The sequence below is a fragment of the Gymnoscopelus braueri genome (assembly GCF_963280865.1).
Source record: "Gymnoscopelus braueri genome assembly, chromosome: 17".
Taxonomy (NCBI): domain Eukaryota; kingdom Metazoa; phylum Chordata; class Actinopteri; order Myctophiformes; family Myctophidae; genus Gymnoscopelus; species Gymnoscopelus braueri.
In genome coordinates, this window is record NC_137617.1 from 12,156,113 (window position 1) to 12,174,333 (window position 18,221).

Here is an 18,221-nt window from a genome sequence, read left to right on the forward strand (position 1 = left end):
TTTATTTTTCTCCCTGTCCTGCCGTAAGTGCTGTGCGCTTCCTCCCTAATTGGAAGGAATGGCTAAAGTCTCTTTGTCCTCTCTGGCCACAGACAGAGAAAGGGGTGAGGGCAGAGGCTGAAGGAGCTATGAATCGACCTGTCATGGTCTCGCTACACACTTAAAACAGATAATGCTGAGAAGTCACATGGTCTCCCTGTTTCCACGAGTACCATGGCGTGGATTGTTTATTTATAGCATGTCAACTTCACTATAGACTTACAGAAGGCACTATCTTGTAATGTCTCTAGGTCGTCCTCAGACGAGCCCTCCATCGTTGCTTCCAGTCATCCCTGTTCTCCATACATCTGGCCAGCTCGTCTGTACTTTGCGCTCCTGCATCTTTCTTGAGTACGTCCATGTATATGTTAATGTGGGACGTCCTCGTGACCGTGTTGGTTCTCACAGCACCGATTTGCTGGCTGGCAGCTCTTGATGTCTTTGGCAGTATCCTGCTCGTGTCATTCTCCTGGCTGCCATTTTCACGCTCACACTTGGTATTCCCTCATAAATATTCTTGTTGGTAACATGATCACAACACCTGTATATTAATAGAATATTAATAGATATGCTATCTGCGTCTTAGTCCTACACTAGACTCTAGAATATACAATCTGTAGATTAGTTTTACACTAGACTCTAGAATATACCAGAAGTAGCTGAATTGAAAGTGCTTTTGGAGGTGACCATGTGCTCTATAGAGGCCCCTCAACATTTGATTCGGGGTTGATTGGATGTTGCAGGTTTTTTTTGTAAGAAATGAGGCTAGCCTACAAATTGTTGAAGGGAATTAAAGAAAATGTCACATGACTCACAAGAGAATTTGTACCTTAATTTGGTGAAAAAGAAATCTGCAACAAACGGTGACATTTGTAGCTTTTGTGGTGTCCCCAATGGATGCAAGTGAAATTGCTTTTGGCTCTGTGTTGTTTAGAGTCGCCTCAATGTGTGATTCAGATTTGGGGTATATCGGATGCTTTGTTCATTATTTGTGTCATTGTTTTGTAAAATTGCAGCCATTCGGAATGGAATATGTCAATTGCACTTTGCCTTCAAAGTTATCGTCCTTTCTTCCAGCTCTGTAATGTGAGGTGGAATACTGAGACATTGATTTTCCACTATACAGGAAGCTGAGTCACCGCATGTGAGCTCATACGTGTTAAGTAGCTACCAGTCAAGACTCCCTATGAGTCTCATACACTGGTGCTTCTCAAAGTGGGGTCCCAGGGACCCCCAAGGGTCCTTGAGGGGGTTCCAGGGGGTCCCCAGCAAAATGTGTTAGTATAGCATCAAAATGACCAACAGGCCTCAACCCTACAGTATCGGCTATCTGAAAATAGCCGATTTACAAGCTCACAATGTGTCAGCATGTTGTGAGCTTGTACATCTGCTATTTTCAAAGAATCTTGAAAAACAATATTCTCAGATGGTGGTTATTATACACAGACGGGCCCAGTACAGAGGACTAGAAGGAAGCCAGTTGATTCATGTCTGAATCATGTCTTGTGTGTTGATGAGAATGCATAAATAATGCTTCACCTTAATGGACCATGTAACCATGGGTCAATTCAGGCTGATTCTACATTTAGACGTTCATCTGAAACAAAATCCTTCTATAAATTACACAAATCTCTGCGTCTGTGTGTGTATCTGTCCTTCTCGTATCTCTGGAACCGATCGCCCTCAAACTCGGCTTGCGTATCGGCGAGGATCCAGGGAGTGCAGTGCCCGACAATTCAGCAAAAGCTAAGGTATGGCAAGGTCACTTGGCAGCATTTATATCAAAGGCCAGCAAACACAAATTTCCTAGGTGACCAGGGAGCTAAGCTATGGCAGCTGCCATACCTTGCCATACCCAATTGATATCGGACTGATATGCCTATATATATATATAGGCATATCTGGTTGACCAGAGCTGCCGATCCGACCTATATGGGCATATACATGGTGACATATAGAGAGTGCCAAAAATCCTGAAGGGGGCGTCAACAAGTGTCTTTTGGTAGCTGCGGACATCTTTGAGGGGTAAAAACCAGGTTGACTTAACATTGCCCAATGCCACGCCCAATGCCTTGCCCCCGCAGGCTGATTTGCCCCTTCTGCTGGTGACGACACGTTGGCACGCTTAATACATAATGATAACATCGGGGATATCCGTATGTGGGCATACAAGGGACACGGACAGACAGATACAGAGATCTCCGTCTCGACATAAAAGGAACACAGGCAGACAGATGGGTACTCTGACAATAGGTACAACAGGTATTGCCTAACTAGGTGGGGCATGCATTCCCCACTTTTATTGTGCCCAACAGGCAATCGGTTTAGTATTTTAAAGAAGGATAATGACAAAGTTTGTATCCACGTATATTAAAATATTTGTTGTTTAATTGTATTTTACAAATGGTATAAGAGCAAATGATTCAGTCATTTAACCTGTGTTCTTCAGAGACCTGATTTCAATAAATAAAGACTAATATCAATAATAATTTCAACACTAAGTCAAATGAATAACATAATAATAAAATAATTGCCCCTAATTGAAAGTCACTAAAATGAACTTTCCCTGGTTCTGCACTGAAAGCAACAATGGCAAGAGTAGGTGGCAGAGAGGCCCTGTTCGATCCCCCCTCCCGGCTTAGTGTCAACGTGTCCTTGAGTAAGATACTGATCCCCAACCACTCCCTGGGGGCTGTATTAATAGCACCCGCTGGATGAAATCCAGGTATGTAGAAATGTACACCTAAAGGGTACAGAATTATGATTGTTTATTATTACAAGGGTCAGAGCTAGAGCTGTAATGCTTAGATAATGGTCCTGTCATCATCATAACAGATAACAGAACGGGGGGAGTGCCAAGATTCTGTCTGTGGCCAACCCAGAAGTAACTTCCGCCATGGGACTCTTCAGACTCTACCAGGGCTGGCCTATTAACCAAAATATGTATATCGAAACCGGTATTTGTAGAACCAATAACTGACTTATAGCTGAATAATCGAGAAGCAAGGTTCTTCTCTATGTATTTAATTATATCAACGAATCGACACAAAAATATTTGAATAGATTTTTATAATGGACTTATTCAATTAGTCTGATTAGCAACTTACCCTGTATTATACTGCGTTGTGCAATAGTGGTGGCCAAACATTTAGAAAATAACCGATCTATAAGCTCACAACGTGTTGTGCTTGTTGTAAAATTGCTTGTACTGTAGATCTGCTATTTTAACTTTTTTTTCAATCGTTCATTAATTGCCATTGAGGCAAATGTTTTAAATAATCATGATATCGTCTAGACCGGCAGAAGGCGAGGGATTATGTTTTTGCTCCTGTGAGTCCGTCCGTCTGTCTGTGAACAGCTAATCTCTGGTACCGTTGGGCCAATCGGCGTGAAACTTAGCACGCACACACCCAGTAGGCGCACACACCTCCAACCTCATGGTGACCATGGAGAACGTATAAATTAGTACACTCTCAGAGTTACAGACCCGGGTAGGGTAGGTAGTAGGTACCCTCACAAAAAGCATGCAGTAATCCAGGTCTCTATACTGCCTCCCCCTGGTCAGCCGGGGCGCCTGATGGAGGGGAAAGGAACTGGTCGGAATAACGTGTTCCTTCCACACGCTACGTCCAACTGGGAAAACTCCCCCCTGTCAGGTGATAAGAAGAGGCTTGCTAGCTCCTCATGCATTGAAGGAGGCATGAGCTTGGTTCTAGGCTCTCCCTAGGCTGGCAGAGGGAGAGTAGCGCCCAGGATTACATAGGCAATTGGCACCGGGTGAAAAAACGATGAAAAAAAAAAATATATAGTTACAGACTCGTAAGGATCCGTCTGGTTCCCAACCACCAATCATTTAGTTCCGGAACCCCCTCAATGACCCCTGGGGGTCCCCAGACCCCATTTTGAGAACCACTGCTTTAGACAGAACGCTACAGTAGACTTGATGTATACCTGGTTACACTGTCGCTTGTTGAATAGGGCGGGTCTTGGGTCACGTCAATTACGTCTGTTCTTACACTTGTAAGTCGCTCTGGTTAAGAGGGACTGCTAAATGCCTAAATTGTAAATTGGCGTCTCAGACGGGGTCTTTGAAGCGTGCCAGATGGCGTCCAGCTCTGGTGTCAGCCATGACTTATCAGACTTCATTACCAACAACTTGACACTGACCCTTGCATTCAGTTACATTTGCAATTAGCGGCCGCCTCGATCTGTGCTAGCTGAGGGCAGTGTCGCTTTACAATTTCCATATTTTTAAGGCTGACGTTGGTTTGTGGAGCGAGTTACCACGAGTGACGTTGACGTGCCAGACAGTTCAGTGCCTCGCTTGGAGACGTTGTGACGCGTTTGTCTCATTTTGTCTCACCTGTTGCACATTATGGAGACTCACACAACATTTTGCTTTATTTTAATGTCCATATTTTCGTTTTTTCCATACAATTAATGCGCTATTTTATACTTCACCGTATGACCGTATTGAAAATACCGATATATGGGAGCTTGTTGATCTGCTATTATACATACCGTACATAAAAATGGATCCAGTGTACTCTTTGTACCACTCTCAACCTGGTGGCCCTATTTTGGGAATGTCATTATAGGCAGAAATTGTTAAATCAGGTTTTCTTCCATTTTTTTAAAACTGTTTTGCACGTACAGTACAGTACAAGGCTTGTGTGTGTTTAATGTGTAATGTATCTCATATATTGCAACAAAAACACCATATTCAGATCAGAATCATCTGATTAAGTCTTCAATCGGATTATCAGATCATCAAATAAGATGAATATATTCATGCACAGGTTACCAAAGTACCAATTTTAAGATGATTTGATTTATCCAGTTTTCCCTGTTTAGACAGGACAGACAGGAAACCAATCAAAACATAAAGGACAAGACAGGAAACCAATCAAAACAAAGTACAAGACAGGAAACCAATCAAAACATAAAGGACATACAGAAAACCTGTCAAAAGCTACTATATCTGTCATAGAGGGAGAAAGACTTGCTACACAGGTTGATCATCAGCCACAATTTTCTGGTGAAAGTGGCCTCGGTGAGGTCCTCAGAGCTCCGCCAGTAGCTGCAGTAGGTGTCGGTTTCCGTCATTGATAGCGTGCTCTGCAGCCAGCAGGTCATCTATGCTGTGGACACGTGACAAGTGTAGTGAGGGCTAAAGTGTCACTCAAAGCGGCACTCCATACATCTGTGCAATGTTATTATATGACGCTTTTCCACTGCATGTTACCGACTTGACTCCACTCGCTTTACTTAGTTTTCCACTCCAGATAGGACCCCCTCAATGTAACTGGTCGTCATATATTCGCGACCATCCCACTGCGTTGGAGAGTGCTAAACAATGCTCAAAGCTAATGCTGATGCTTGCCACCTGGTCTGGCCTTTGGGGGCAACTTCCTTGGCCTTTAATGTTAGTAAGACCAAAGAGCTGTGTCTGGGAGGAAGGACAAGAGCAGATGGCATGGCGACCATCTTCAGGCCTGTCATCATGAGAGGGGAGGACGTGGAGCAGGTCACTGACTTTAAATATCTGGGAACAATTATCGACAATACACTCACCTTTCAGACCAACGGAGACAACATTTATAATAAGGCAAGGCAGCGGCTCTATCTTCTCAGGAAACGAAGGAGCATTAATGCTAGTAAACGCATCCGATCCTGACCATGGTCGACAGGTCAGTCACTGAGTCACTTTCATCTCTTGGTATGGGAAACCCAGTTAGAGATGGGAACAAGCTGACCCAGGTAGTCAACTTGGCCAGTAAGATCATCGGAAACAAACAATTCAACTTCAGGTTATAGGTCAAAGCGTGAAGTGGCCTGTTAAAGTGCAGAGACGGGGGCAAAAACATAATTCCCACCCCCGGCCGTGCCGGCCTGGCAGAGATAACAAAGTTAAGAAGGCTGGTGGTGAACTTTTAAGGGAGGGAGTTTGAATACGTGTATCAGCAAGTGTTTCGACAAGGTTTATTTTATAATTGTTTTTGTGTTTTATGTTTATACGTTTTAGATTTGTTGCGGACTTCATTTCATGATGTTTTTTGTGTACCTAAATTCCTAATCAAAATCATCAAAATCTAAAAAGTCACCTTTTGGTATTACCAGAGATCGCCTAATGGAAAAGCCCAAAAAGTCGAGTCAAGTGGAGCTGGTGCAGTACGTGGAAAATGGCCAATAAGTCTAGCTTGGTAACGGGCGGACACTGATATGTAATCAAAGATTGTTCCACTGCCCTTCAATGCCATTAGACGTCTATTCATCAGGGAACCTATCCAGGTGGGATTAGTGCCATCAATCACGGTCACGTACACTTTACACCACCTCCTTCCACAGCGTGGAGCAGCAGCTCTGCCTCTTCAGCTGATTGCTGCAGTCAAGCTAGCATAGCGGCAGCGCACTGATAAGCATCATGCAGGTGAAACTGACCTGCAAATTACCGACACCCCCTTTGCAAGTAACTGCTCAGGTGGCGTTCTCACGGACCATTCCATTTGTAAAAACAATAAAACAAAACCAACACCAGAGGGGTGGACATTTTCTTAACCCATTAAGACCTGAGGCCGATTCTACGAATGCCTTCTAAATCATTAATTCTCAAACTTTCTCGTGCCAAGGACCCCCTAATGATATATATTTGTCCGCGGACCCCCATCTTAAAATGTTTTGTGCCTTGGACCCCAGGAAGAGGTTTGTTGCCATTGGAAGATTTGCGTTAAAAAAGAAACGTACATTTTCGATATTTTTCAAATATTCAAAAATAGCAGATGTATAAACTTGCAGCGTGGCACAAAGTGACGTGCTGTGAGCTTGTATATCTGCTATTTTTGAGAACCACTGTTCTAAACCAATGCTAATCCTAAGAGTTTTCTGAAATAATTATGTTGCTATATATATAGCTAAAATCAAAAACTGATGCTTTCCCGGTTTGCGGAAATAGCGATCTACAAGCTCAGCGTGTTAAGAACGTTTTAATTAAATCGAAAGTCTTTAAAAAATTTAAAATGTTTGACATATTTGGACATATTTGCAGAAAATGAGGACGCCAGGGTTAAGGAGGTCAATAATTTAATCAAATAGTGATATTATCAAACATAAATATCAAACATCGTTTCAAACATCATTTCCAAAATGAACATTACTTAATGCACATTATTTAATTCAGTCTGACCAGAAGCAGAGATAGAACATATCCCCACCAGCCATAAAAATTAATGACCAGTAAATCAGAAGCATGGAATGGATTCCCCCCCCCAATACCCCACCCCAGAAAATGAAACCCTGCACACAGATGTGATTGAGGGGTAGGTAAGGATACAGCTCCTGAATCGGTGTCCCTGATTGGATAAATTGTATTTTCTGAGAGGAGATTTGTAGGTCAGTAGAACTCTCTTGGCTTCTGATAGTATTAAAGGAGAATTCAGGACATTTTAAGTGTTCTCTTTGATGTCTCGTTACTCACCTACCGACGTAAAAAGTGGCGTTCTTTTTTTCCAGAGATTCCCCTGTCGTCATTTTTTAAACCCCCTCCGTTGTCATAATGGGAGCGCGTGGGTTAGGGAAATTCGTCTATTATAACCGATGCAAAGTTATTTTTTTCTCTACTACTAGTCATTGTAGAGTCTCATGATAGTCAAACATGCAGTGAAAGTTCCTGAGAGGCTACCGCTAATGGCGAACGAGCTAACGCTAGTTGCTTGTTTCTCAACATGGCAACACCAAGTTGCCAGGTTCTGGAGAGAAACAAGCAACTAGCGTTAGCTCGTTCGCCATTAGCGGTAGCCTCTCAGGAACTTTCACTGCATGTTTGACTATCATGAGACTCTACAATGAGTTATAATAGACGAATTTCCCTAACCCACGCGCTCCCATTATGACAACGGAGGGGGTTTAAAAAATGACGACAGGGGAATCTCTAGAAAAAAAGAACGCCACTTTTTACGTCGGTAGGTGAGTAACGAGACATCAAAGAGAACACTTAAAATGTCCGGAATTCTCCTTTAAAGGTACTGTAAGTGATATTTTTTGTTTAAAACAAAAGGTATTTTTTATACGTTAAAGCCTTATATTTTGTTCAGTAACAGGGGTCTCACACTCTCTCCAGCTCGAGTCTTTAGAAAGAAGAAAATACGTTTTAGGTGACTCAACAATTTAATCCAACCAGGAGTGAGAATCCATTTATCAGCTTAAATTTTATAGTGCAATTTTGTCTGCTATTATTATTATTATTATTATTATTATTAAAACAATCCTTTATCCCGTATGGGTTCTCTCTCCTGTTTGGATAAAATTGGTACTCTGACCTGAAAATGCATTTTTCAGGTCGGAATAGCAACAAGAGGTGAGCTATTTAACACTTATTTAAACAAAAGGAAAAACATCAATTACAGCACTGTTAAGTATCAGTGTCCGAAAAAAGCTTGTGACTAAATAATCCAGTACAGTAACTACATTGGATACATTGGAACGCAGGTTCTTTTTCCATTTCCTGAAAAGTAACGGTTTCCGATATACACGGTTTCCGGCCTACAGTGAACGTATATATATATACTTTGCCCGCAACATCTCACACATTCCAGCCTGGTGTTTTGTTTCTCAACTGGTTTCACACCAGAGCTGTTGTACTGGGACCGGTATGTTACATGAAATAACCCTCCTGTGATAGAAGTGTCTGCTGTCTGCTGCGATGTTAGAACACCTCACAACCAGTGGTGTGAACTAACATTTACAAGTACTGTACGTTTTGTAAAATGTTGAGGTTTTTCTTTTTTACTACTACTACTTTTTCTATACTTTTACTTCTACTCCACTCCAGAACATACATTAACCACTCTCCAGCCCTATTTAAACTTTGGCTTTTTGAAAATAGCCGATCTACAAGCTCACATCGTGTCGCGTATATCTGCTATTTTCAAAAGATTGTTATACATTTGAAAAACGTGAAGTGGGACATTCTGCATAACAAGTACTTTTTCAACATTGTGTGTGTGTGTGTGTGTGTGTGTGTGTGTGTGTGTGTGTGTGTGTGTGTGTTTGTACGTGCCTTTGTGTGCATCCGCAGGGGGGTGAGCACTGTTACTACCACGGGCGTGTGCGTGGGGTGCCGGGCTCCTGGGCAGCCTTGTCAACCTGCCATGGCTTACGGTGAGTTCACACACACACACACACACACACACACACACACACACACACACACACACACACACACACACACACACACAGCCATTGTCAGAGATCACTCTTCACAGTTATTGATTTGTGTTTTGTTTAATCTCATATTCTTTCATGACAAAGCTATTGGAGTTGTATTGAGTTACAGGACAACCTAGCCTATGTCTCTCACTCTGTGTGGGGACTTGATGCCATGTCCTTACTTGGCTCTAAACTCTATTAGAACATGCAACTATCGGTTATTTTCTTAGCGATTATTCTATTGTGTGCTTTTCAATTAATTGAATAATCGAGAAGCGTGTTTTTTTTTCATTGCAAAAATTGTTAAAATAGCTGACCTACAAGCTCACCACGCGTGGCATCGTGACGATCGTTCTTTTTTCCGTTTCTTGAAAAGTAAGTCAACTATTATATAGAGCATGGCAGTGGCGGCCATTTTGTTTACCGGCCCTGGTTCCACAGATAGAAAGCCCATAAAATTTTCCCATAGAGATTTCCTAAAATATTTATATTCATTATTTTAAGCCTGGAACCAAGCCATCCTTGCTCCTGGTGAATCATGACCATAAAACATTTGATTTTGTGTCAAAGAATATTTGAAAACTGCAAAAAAACTAAATGGCCACCACTGCTACGCTCCATAGGGTTTTAAGTGGTTAAATTACCACGCGGTTATCAATCCATATCGTACATAAACGTAGACAAATTTCCCTGTTAATAGCTTCTATTTTTATATTTTGCGTATGTTTACAAATTTGCCTAAATATTTATTCCATGATGTTGGTCAAACATAATTACGTTTTTAGAAAGCCATGGACGTTTTTTATCATGTTCTTAAATCAGGCTTTTCTCCGGGGAATATTTATGGACAGACTTTGCAAATCAATTTGCGCTTTAAAATGCAACAATATCAGAACTGTCAAACTAAATAATAAAGACACAGTGAAATATTACCTGTTGGATTTACAGTATCAGTATATCCAGCTATTTGCAAGTTGATTGCAAGTTGATTTATGTACCGTACTGGAAACTGTGCGGAGGAGGGATTAGGGGTGTACTTTATTGGGAGAAGGATGCTGAAGATGGAGCTGCCAGGCAAGAAGAGAAGAGGAAGGCCAAAGAGGAGGTATGCAAGTGGCTGGAGTGACCAAGGAAGATGCAGAGAACAGAAACAGGTGGTCCGCTGTGGTGAGCCCTGATGGGAATTAGCCGACAGAAGAAGAAGAAGAAGAAGAAGACTGGAATTAATGGAGTCCATTGACTTCCTGGAAGATCAAACGGACCACATTATGCTTATGGAAAATGATTGTCAGTAATGTCAAGTTTACCGTGAATCAATGGGCTTAGCATGCCAGACCACCAACCACTTAAACCCTATTAGTTGACAGGTGTCCCCTGGGGCAGCGATGCTCAACCTGTGGGCTGCGAGGGTATCGCAAGTGGGTCCCCAAATAATTGAGATTCAATTATCAGATTTTAATGATAACAGTATTAATATAAAAAAGCGATACCAATAAATAACAAGTCCACCCCAAGTTCCATTGATCCAAGGTGGAACACAAGTGATTGATTGATCATTAAAATGCCACGGCTAAAATCCACGGGGATCTCAGCTGGCCAAGTGGTCAGATGGGTAGGCCGCGAACACGTTCGCGATTTTTCAAGTGGCCCCTGATCCAGAAAAGGTTGAGAAACGATGCCCTAGAGGGTCTATACTTAGTCCCCTCCTTTTCCCCCAAAACAGTAAGGCTTATGTGGTTAACTGATGCACCCTACCCCTACCTTTTGTGAACTAAAGTTTCTGTCCTTTCCCCTGTGGTTTGTGTATTATGTGCAGGGGGATGTTCTCAGATGGGAATTTCTCCTATGGGATCGAGCCTCTTCTCTATGACAACGATGAGGTGAGTGGTAGACTGTATTGGTTTCATCAGAGAGACATGTGTATATATATATATGTTTATAATCACACACACACACAAAATATTACACATTAGCATTTGTCACTTGAATATGTTATTGTGTACAGAAATGCTATTGCCGCATACAATGTGATTCATAACGCAATGGCAACCTCGAACCAGACCAATTCGACACAATGCTGAATGGATTGGTGCCAAACCGTGCATTTGCTTCCAAGCTCTCAAACTGTCTATAAAGAGACCACGTGAAAAAGATAAGAGCTCATTTCATGGTGGTGGCCTGATGAAACCTGACTCAACTAAATGAAAGTGATTGCTGTCAGGAACAAAGGGAAAGAGGCAAGCACTCCAGTGTTGCAAAGGTGCGGGCCACGGTGAGTGAGATCAAAGTTTAAACTTTTTCAACTTAACACAATTTATTTTTGATATAATCTTTCACTACTATATTTTTCACAATAACCATTCAACATCAGAATCAGAGAGATATAATAAAAACCACAATGGAATATAACAAAATATCAGGACATAATCTGAGTCACAACAGGATTGAACGGCAAGGTCCCAAATGTGAGGAGAGGCCGGGAAATTCAAATGTCAAATGACAAGGCAGAAACCAAAGGTTTCCTAGTGAGAGAAAGGAGTTGAACAGAACATTGAGCAGACCTCTGAAATGATGAGGTGATATTCCTACCCTAGTCTGGTCCCTCTTTCTTTCTTCCACTCCCCCCCTCTCTATCTCTGTCTGACTCTCCTTTCCTCTCTTAGTCTCCCTCTCTCCATCTCTTTCGGTCCTCCCAACACTGCAGACAGCGCCACTCTATATGTGAGCTGCTGTATGGAAAGTATCGAGTTGATACACAATCCTTATGAAGCACGCCCTCATCAAAGTATTGCTGAGAGACTCAAATGATCCTCCATTCTAATGGCGTCCGGGTAGTGTACAGGTAAAACGAGGGTTGGATTTTGGGGAAATGCAGACTGTGTGATAACATATTGGTGTCCCTATTTTGGGAAACTTGCCTAAACTCCAGTGCTATATTCAAATCAAATTAAAGTTTATTTATATAGCACACTTCACATGACCAAGTCAACAAAAATGCTGTACAGGTAATAACAAAAAAGAAAACAATGCAATGTAAGCAGACAATAACGTACAATGAAAAGGCACAGACAAACATGCATTATCAAAAAGGAAAGACAGGGCTACATCAGCTATCACCGAAGTCCAGGGAGAAAAAATAAGTCTTTAATAAGGATTTAAAATTAGCTATCGACTGGGCGGCTTTGATGCGCATGGGTAGGTTATTCCAGAGCCTTGGGGCAGCCACAATACGCTGATCAAAGCAATGGTCACAGAGTTATGGCCAAGTGTTTAGCACTGCAGTAACCACATACAGTGCATGTGGCCCCTGGTGTGACTATTGTCATGGCAGAGCCCTGAACAGTGTTTGTGCCAAGTTTGGTGCATTGCAGATTGGATTAACGGTGCGCCTGTGGGCCCCGGGTGCCCCTTGGGACCACCCGTGGTCCCTGGTGTGACTATTCTAATGGCATACCCCTGAACAGTGTTTGCACAACCAACAAATATAATTGGCTGTGTTTGGGGATGGGAAGCTGGCTGGGATTGTGTCCTTGGGAGGGGATCTGGGGGAGATGGCGTGAACCTCTGTGTGCGTTATGCTCTCCCAAAGAGACTTAGGTCTCAATGTTTTTGTTGGTTAAATAAAGGTTAGATAAGGACCACAGCACACATGCGGAATTGATCATGAAAAGAAAAAATATCAAATGTATTATTGAAAGACGATTAGCATTTTTCTTATGGATATGTTCCTAATGTCTTCACACACCATTATGACATCCAAGATGGCACAGCTCCTGATGCATTATTTTCTTTTACTGTTTACTATATTTTTTAAGCCTTACAGCATCAGCAGCTATTAACATTTATTGCAGTGTATTTCTGGATATTGGATCTTATCAGACTCACCAGGTTTATGACTTAATTCCTTTCCTTGGATTCCTGGCCAGCTGAGATCCTTTGGAATCCTTGCTTTGGCCCAGCTTTTTTGATTGATTGAATACTTTATTAGTCAGAAATGTAAACAGCACAAGGTATAGTCAGACATTAAAGCTAAAAGGATAACACAAAAATCCTGGGGACTTGTTTCCATTGTGATCCTAACACAGAGGAGCTGATTAAAATGTAAATTAAAACACTGTCTTTTATCAGATGTTCAGAGGCACATAGTTATTGCATTTCAATTTGAACACAAAGCACGCATGGCCTCGATTTTACAATTTACAGGCAAACTCATTCCTCTGGTGTAAATGCTATCCAGATATCCATCCAGCAATTAAACTGGCCAGATAATTGCTCACAGAGAATGCATTGTGGAGATTACATAAAAGTCTCTAGAACAAAATAGAAAAGGAGTGAAGGGGTTAGAGAAGGAAACAAGACATAATGTTTTAATTAAAAAGAAAGAAGCCCTCTTTTTAAAGAACTTAATTAAAAACACTTATCTTTGATCTGAGAAGAATTCAGCTTTACAGAAAAAAAGACCTTAACGCCAGAGAGAAATGGAATCAAATGGACCCCATATCCATGTGGTACACTCTTCTGACTTAAATTTAACGCTGAGTATGGACTTTTACTGTACAGGACAGAGTGAGCTAGAAAGCAGAGGGAAGGTGGTGGGGGGGGGGCTGGAATAGGCTGAGCCTACTTTTTCCATTAAGGATCATCCACTCCATCGAGACGTAGCTCAGTTACATAGACCGGAGAGAGATGGATCAATAATCTCACAATTCCATCTCGAGTTCTCTCTCCCTCTCCCTGCGTCTCTCTTGTCTCTCTTCTCCTCTCGCTAGCTCTTCAGACAGGTCATTTTCATAAAGTATTTATCCGCCTTGCCGAGCGTGTCATCGTGTCCGGGAGTGTTATTGCCATTATGACAAGCCCAGCCTGCTGCTGAATTATGAATTAGGGCACTTTGCGTCCCATTGAGGCCGGCCGACATCAGCCTTGTTTTCACACAAGTACACTTTGGAGTCCAATACAAGCGAACACAAACACCACCATCACCCCGCCCTGGCGGGCTGGTGCCTTTCCACTCGCAGAGGAGAGACACCACTATGTGGGTGATAGTTTAATTGTCAATTGTTTTCTCTGTCTTTTTGTTTGGCTTCCTCCTCTCTCTCTCTCTCTCTCTCTCGCTCTCTCGCTCTCTCTCTCGCTCTCTCTCTCTGTCTGTCTCCAGGAGGAGACGGACCATATGGTGTATCGTATGCCTGATATTGACCTGACAGGCTGTCCAGGTACCTGTTTGACCTCCAAACAAGCTGTCTGTCTATATGTCTGTCTGTCTGTCTGTCTGTCATTTGGACAGACAGACCGACAGACAGTCTGTCAGTTGGACGGTTGGAGTCTATCTCCTAACTCTGACTGCTTTATCACTTTGACATTGACTAACCTTTCTGTGAGGCAGTGCTCTTACGAACTTACACGCACACACACGCACATTTGAAATATTTATTTATGTCCACATAAGACAGCACAAGACTGCCTTGTACAAAGGACATAAACACTGCCAGTGCAGTCAGACGGTAGAAAAACAGCCAGTTACAAAGTGCTTATAAGGCAGAACACACACACACACACACACACACACACACACACACACACACACACACACACACACACACACACACACACACACACACACACACACACACACACACACACACACACACCTACCTCAGGTCATCCAGTTTCACCTTGCCTCTCCTCTCCTCTCTTTATATAATTCTAATCACTTACTGTATCCATTGCAGACTCATACTGATGCCCCCTTACTCACTTTCCATACGTTTGTTACTCAAATCCATTCATTTCCAATTGCACCCTCATCTCTTTCTCCCTCTTAAATGTTGTTTTGGCGTTTGCGTGCGTGCGTGCACGCACGCACGCGGCTGTCAGGTTGTCAGCAGGGGAACGGGACGGGACGTGAAGACGTCGTGGCAGACAGCCACAGTGAAGGGCACGAGGACACACAGGACAGGGAGACACCGCTGGAAGATGACTGGTGGTCCCAACCTGACACGACTGTCTCTCTAGAAGGCCTGAGGCGCTCGAAAAGACAGGTCACCTCTCTACTCACAACACACTCGGATCCGACATTGAGGGACCGGAATCGGTTCCATCACATTTGGAACCGTTTCCGGAACTGATGCCAGATTAGGGTCCTAGCCCACCGGTTACAGATGTTTTTTTTGGCCGATATTTTGTAAAAAAGTGAAAGCTATTTTAATCAATTTGAAAAGATTTAAAGGTTCTTCAAACAATAGAATTGACAAAAATAGCCAATCCACAAGCCCACAATGTGTCGTCTATAATATACCCTAATTTATGAATGCCACGTTTACAGTGATTAAAATGGCCAATATATTCTCTGGCTGTAATCACTATCTCAAATATTGTCACAGCAGTCACACCCAATCACAGCTCCTCAAGTCTCCTGCTGCGCTCACAGTTTCATCTTCTCAGCACGTTCCCTTCTCACAGTTCTTCTGTTCAAGTTTGTTAATCTGATGGAATCATTCCGTTTGCAGCCAGAGAGCAGATTGTTATGCTGTGTGATAATGTCACAAGTTTGTATTACAATGACGATAATAAACTAAATCAGACCCAATCCCAGTACTTTATGGAGCCCTATCACCACACATACAGTACTGTACGTACACAAATTGTACACACACACACACACACACACACACACACACACACACACACACACACACACACACACACACACACACACACACACACACACACACACACACACACACACACACACCACAGAGCCTTTTTACCTGACAGAGCCAGAAATAGTTTTTTGTGTGCATTATACCTGTACCTGCGCTGTACAGCAGAACATAGCCACACACACAAACAATCAATGTTTAACAATGCTCATATGTAATGGAGACCTAGCCAATGATACATGTCCATAGAGGGAGGCCCCCGGGGCTGTGCAGTTCCCCTCCAAGTAAACACCTGGGGTAACTAGAGCTGTGGGAGATGTAGAGAATATAGGTTTTCACACACGCTGCACTATCACGCTGAATGACTGAGTTGTGTTGCCCCGTCAAGGACACAGAATCCTGTGCGTAAGAGAACGAGATGCGCACAGGTATGCGAGAAAGTGTGAGAGTGCGTGCCTGTTTGTCCCCGGTGTGAATTATTACGAGAGTAGCCTCAACTGTGCGTGCATGCGTCCGTGCGCGTGTGTGTGTGCGTGTGTTGCCCTCTACAGGTGCGACGAGGCCAACGCACCGTTCAGACAGAAACCAAGTATATTGAGTTAATGGTCGTCAATGACCACGACCTGGTACGTACACACAACTCTTCATAAAACTTTGGGCTTTTCCCCAGTTTGACGCTGTTTTGAAATCGCAGTTACAGTATTTAGACTTTCCGAGGAGTTATGTTGGTCAACTTAATGTTGTTTCTTTAGGACATACGCAACAATGATGAAAGACAAATACTGTAGTGCATTGAAGCAATAAAGAAAGAATGATCTGGAACGTCATCATTAATCTCTCCTTCTTATCCCATTCTCTCCCGTCCTCTCCTCTCCTCTCCTCTCCTCTCCTCTCCTCTCCTCTCCTCTCACCTGTTGATAGTTTGTCCAGCTGCGTCGGTCGACCTCTCAGACCAGGAACTTTGCCAAAGCAGTGGTCAACATGGCTGACGCGGTGAGAGCATGCATGCAGCACCTCTGCGGTGTCAGTCCGCACGGAAATTTATGTCATTTTATTTGATATATAAGATTCACGACCATCATACTGTAGAACATCTGCCCTCAGCCCTCTGAACAGGCATCTTGACTCTAACCTCTTAAACTCTATATACTTAGTTGACCAGAGTCCCCACGGCGGTTCTAGGCCCTTTCCTTTTTTCTCTCTACAACAAATCTCTTCATCCAAAGTAGTCGATCTACAAGCTCTGCTATTTTCACCCAAATGTTTGCCCCAGAATAGGGACGCTAGGGTGTATGTGGTTAATTTGCTCTATGCACAGCAGCCATATTGGAATAACATTGGGCCTTCCTTACTTCCTTCACAGGTGTTACCAATATACTAATGAAGGCTCTGTTCCATTTAGTGTAGCACAGTGGTTCTCAAACGTTTTAATTTCAAGGGCCCCAATAACTCTGGGAGTGTACAAATGGAACGAAATGGACCCATAAAGGTCCATTTGGTTCCATTTGTACACTCAGAGTTGCACACCCGTAAGGGGCCATTTGGAACCCCCTCAAGGAACCATGAGGGTCCCTGGACCACACTTTGAGACCCACTGGTGTAGAGTGCTTCCAGTGAACCGGCATGCACAATATCAGCACCCTGACTCTATTTGACCTGAATGGAACAAGAGCCTTCATTAGTATAATTGGTAAGACCTGTAAAGGAAGTAAGCAAGAGGCCCAATTTCTTTCCAATATGGCTGCTGTGCATTGAGCCTAATGTGATGGGTGCGTGACTGGCTATGAGTCACCGCCTCCCCCCCACTACACTGAAGAAAAGCTCCGTCCTCTCTCAGCTCTATAAGGAGCAGCTCAACACGCGCATCGTGCTGGTTGCCATGGAGACCTGGTCCTCCCACAATATGGTGTCCGTGGGCGACGACCCCCTGTTGACCCTGCGTGACTTCATGAAGTACCGGAGAGAGAGCGTCAAGGAGCGCAGCGACGCCACGCACCTCTTCTCGTGAGTTCACCCCCAAGGGAGATAATGACTGTGGTTCATTCACGTTGTCAGCTAAAAAATGCGTCTGATGATAAACCCGCCCCACATTTGCATACTGGGCCCTGATTGGTGCCCAACAACTTCGCTGGCAGCGAAATCCAATCACAACCGAGCGGCGCCAGAATAATCTGCCACGGGCTTCTTTTTTTTTTGCATTGGGAGATTTTTCTGGTTTCCAGGCTAGTGATGCTCAAAGGGGGGGGGGGGGGTTCCAGAGTGTCCCCAGCTAAATTTGCTATTATAGCACCACATTTAACCACTTTATCCATATTT

General features: G+C 43.2%; 1 protein-coding gene across 1 annotated transcript in view; it reads left to right on the forward strand.

Annotated features, from left to right (window-relative positions):
• adam11 (ADAM metallopeptidase domain 11) overlaps positions 1 to 18,221 on the forward strand; it is a 57,521-nt gene that overhangs the window by 23,202 nt on the left and 16,098 nt on the right. Inside the window, 7 exon segments of the mRNA XM_080456063.1 lie at positions 9,113 to 9,195; positions 11,060 to 11,123; positions 14,402 to 14,459; positions 15,121 to 15,284; positions 16,457 to 16,531; positions 16,827 to 16,898; positions 17,743 to 17,909. Of these exon segments, the coding sequence (XP_080312189.1) occupies positions 9,113 to 9,195; positions 11,060 to 11,123; positions 14,402 to 14,459; positions 15,121 to 15,284; positions 16,457 to 16,531; positions 16,827 to 16,898; positions 17,743 to 17,909 (683 nt within the window).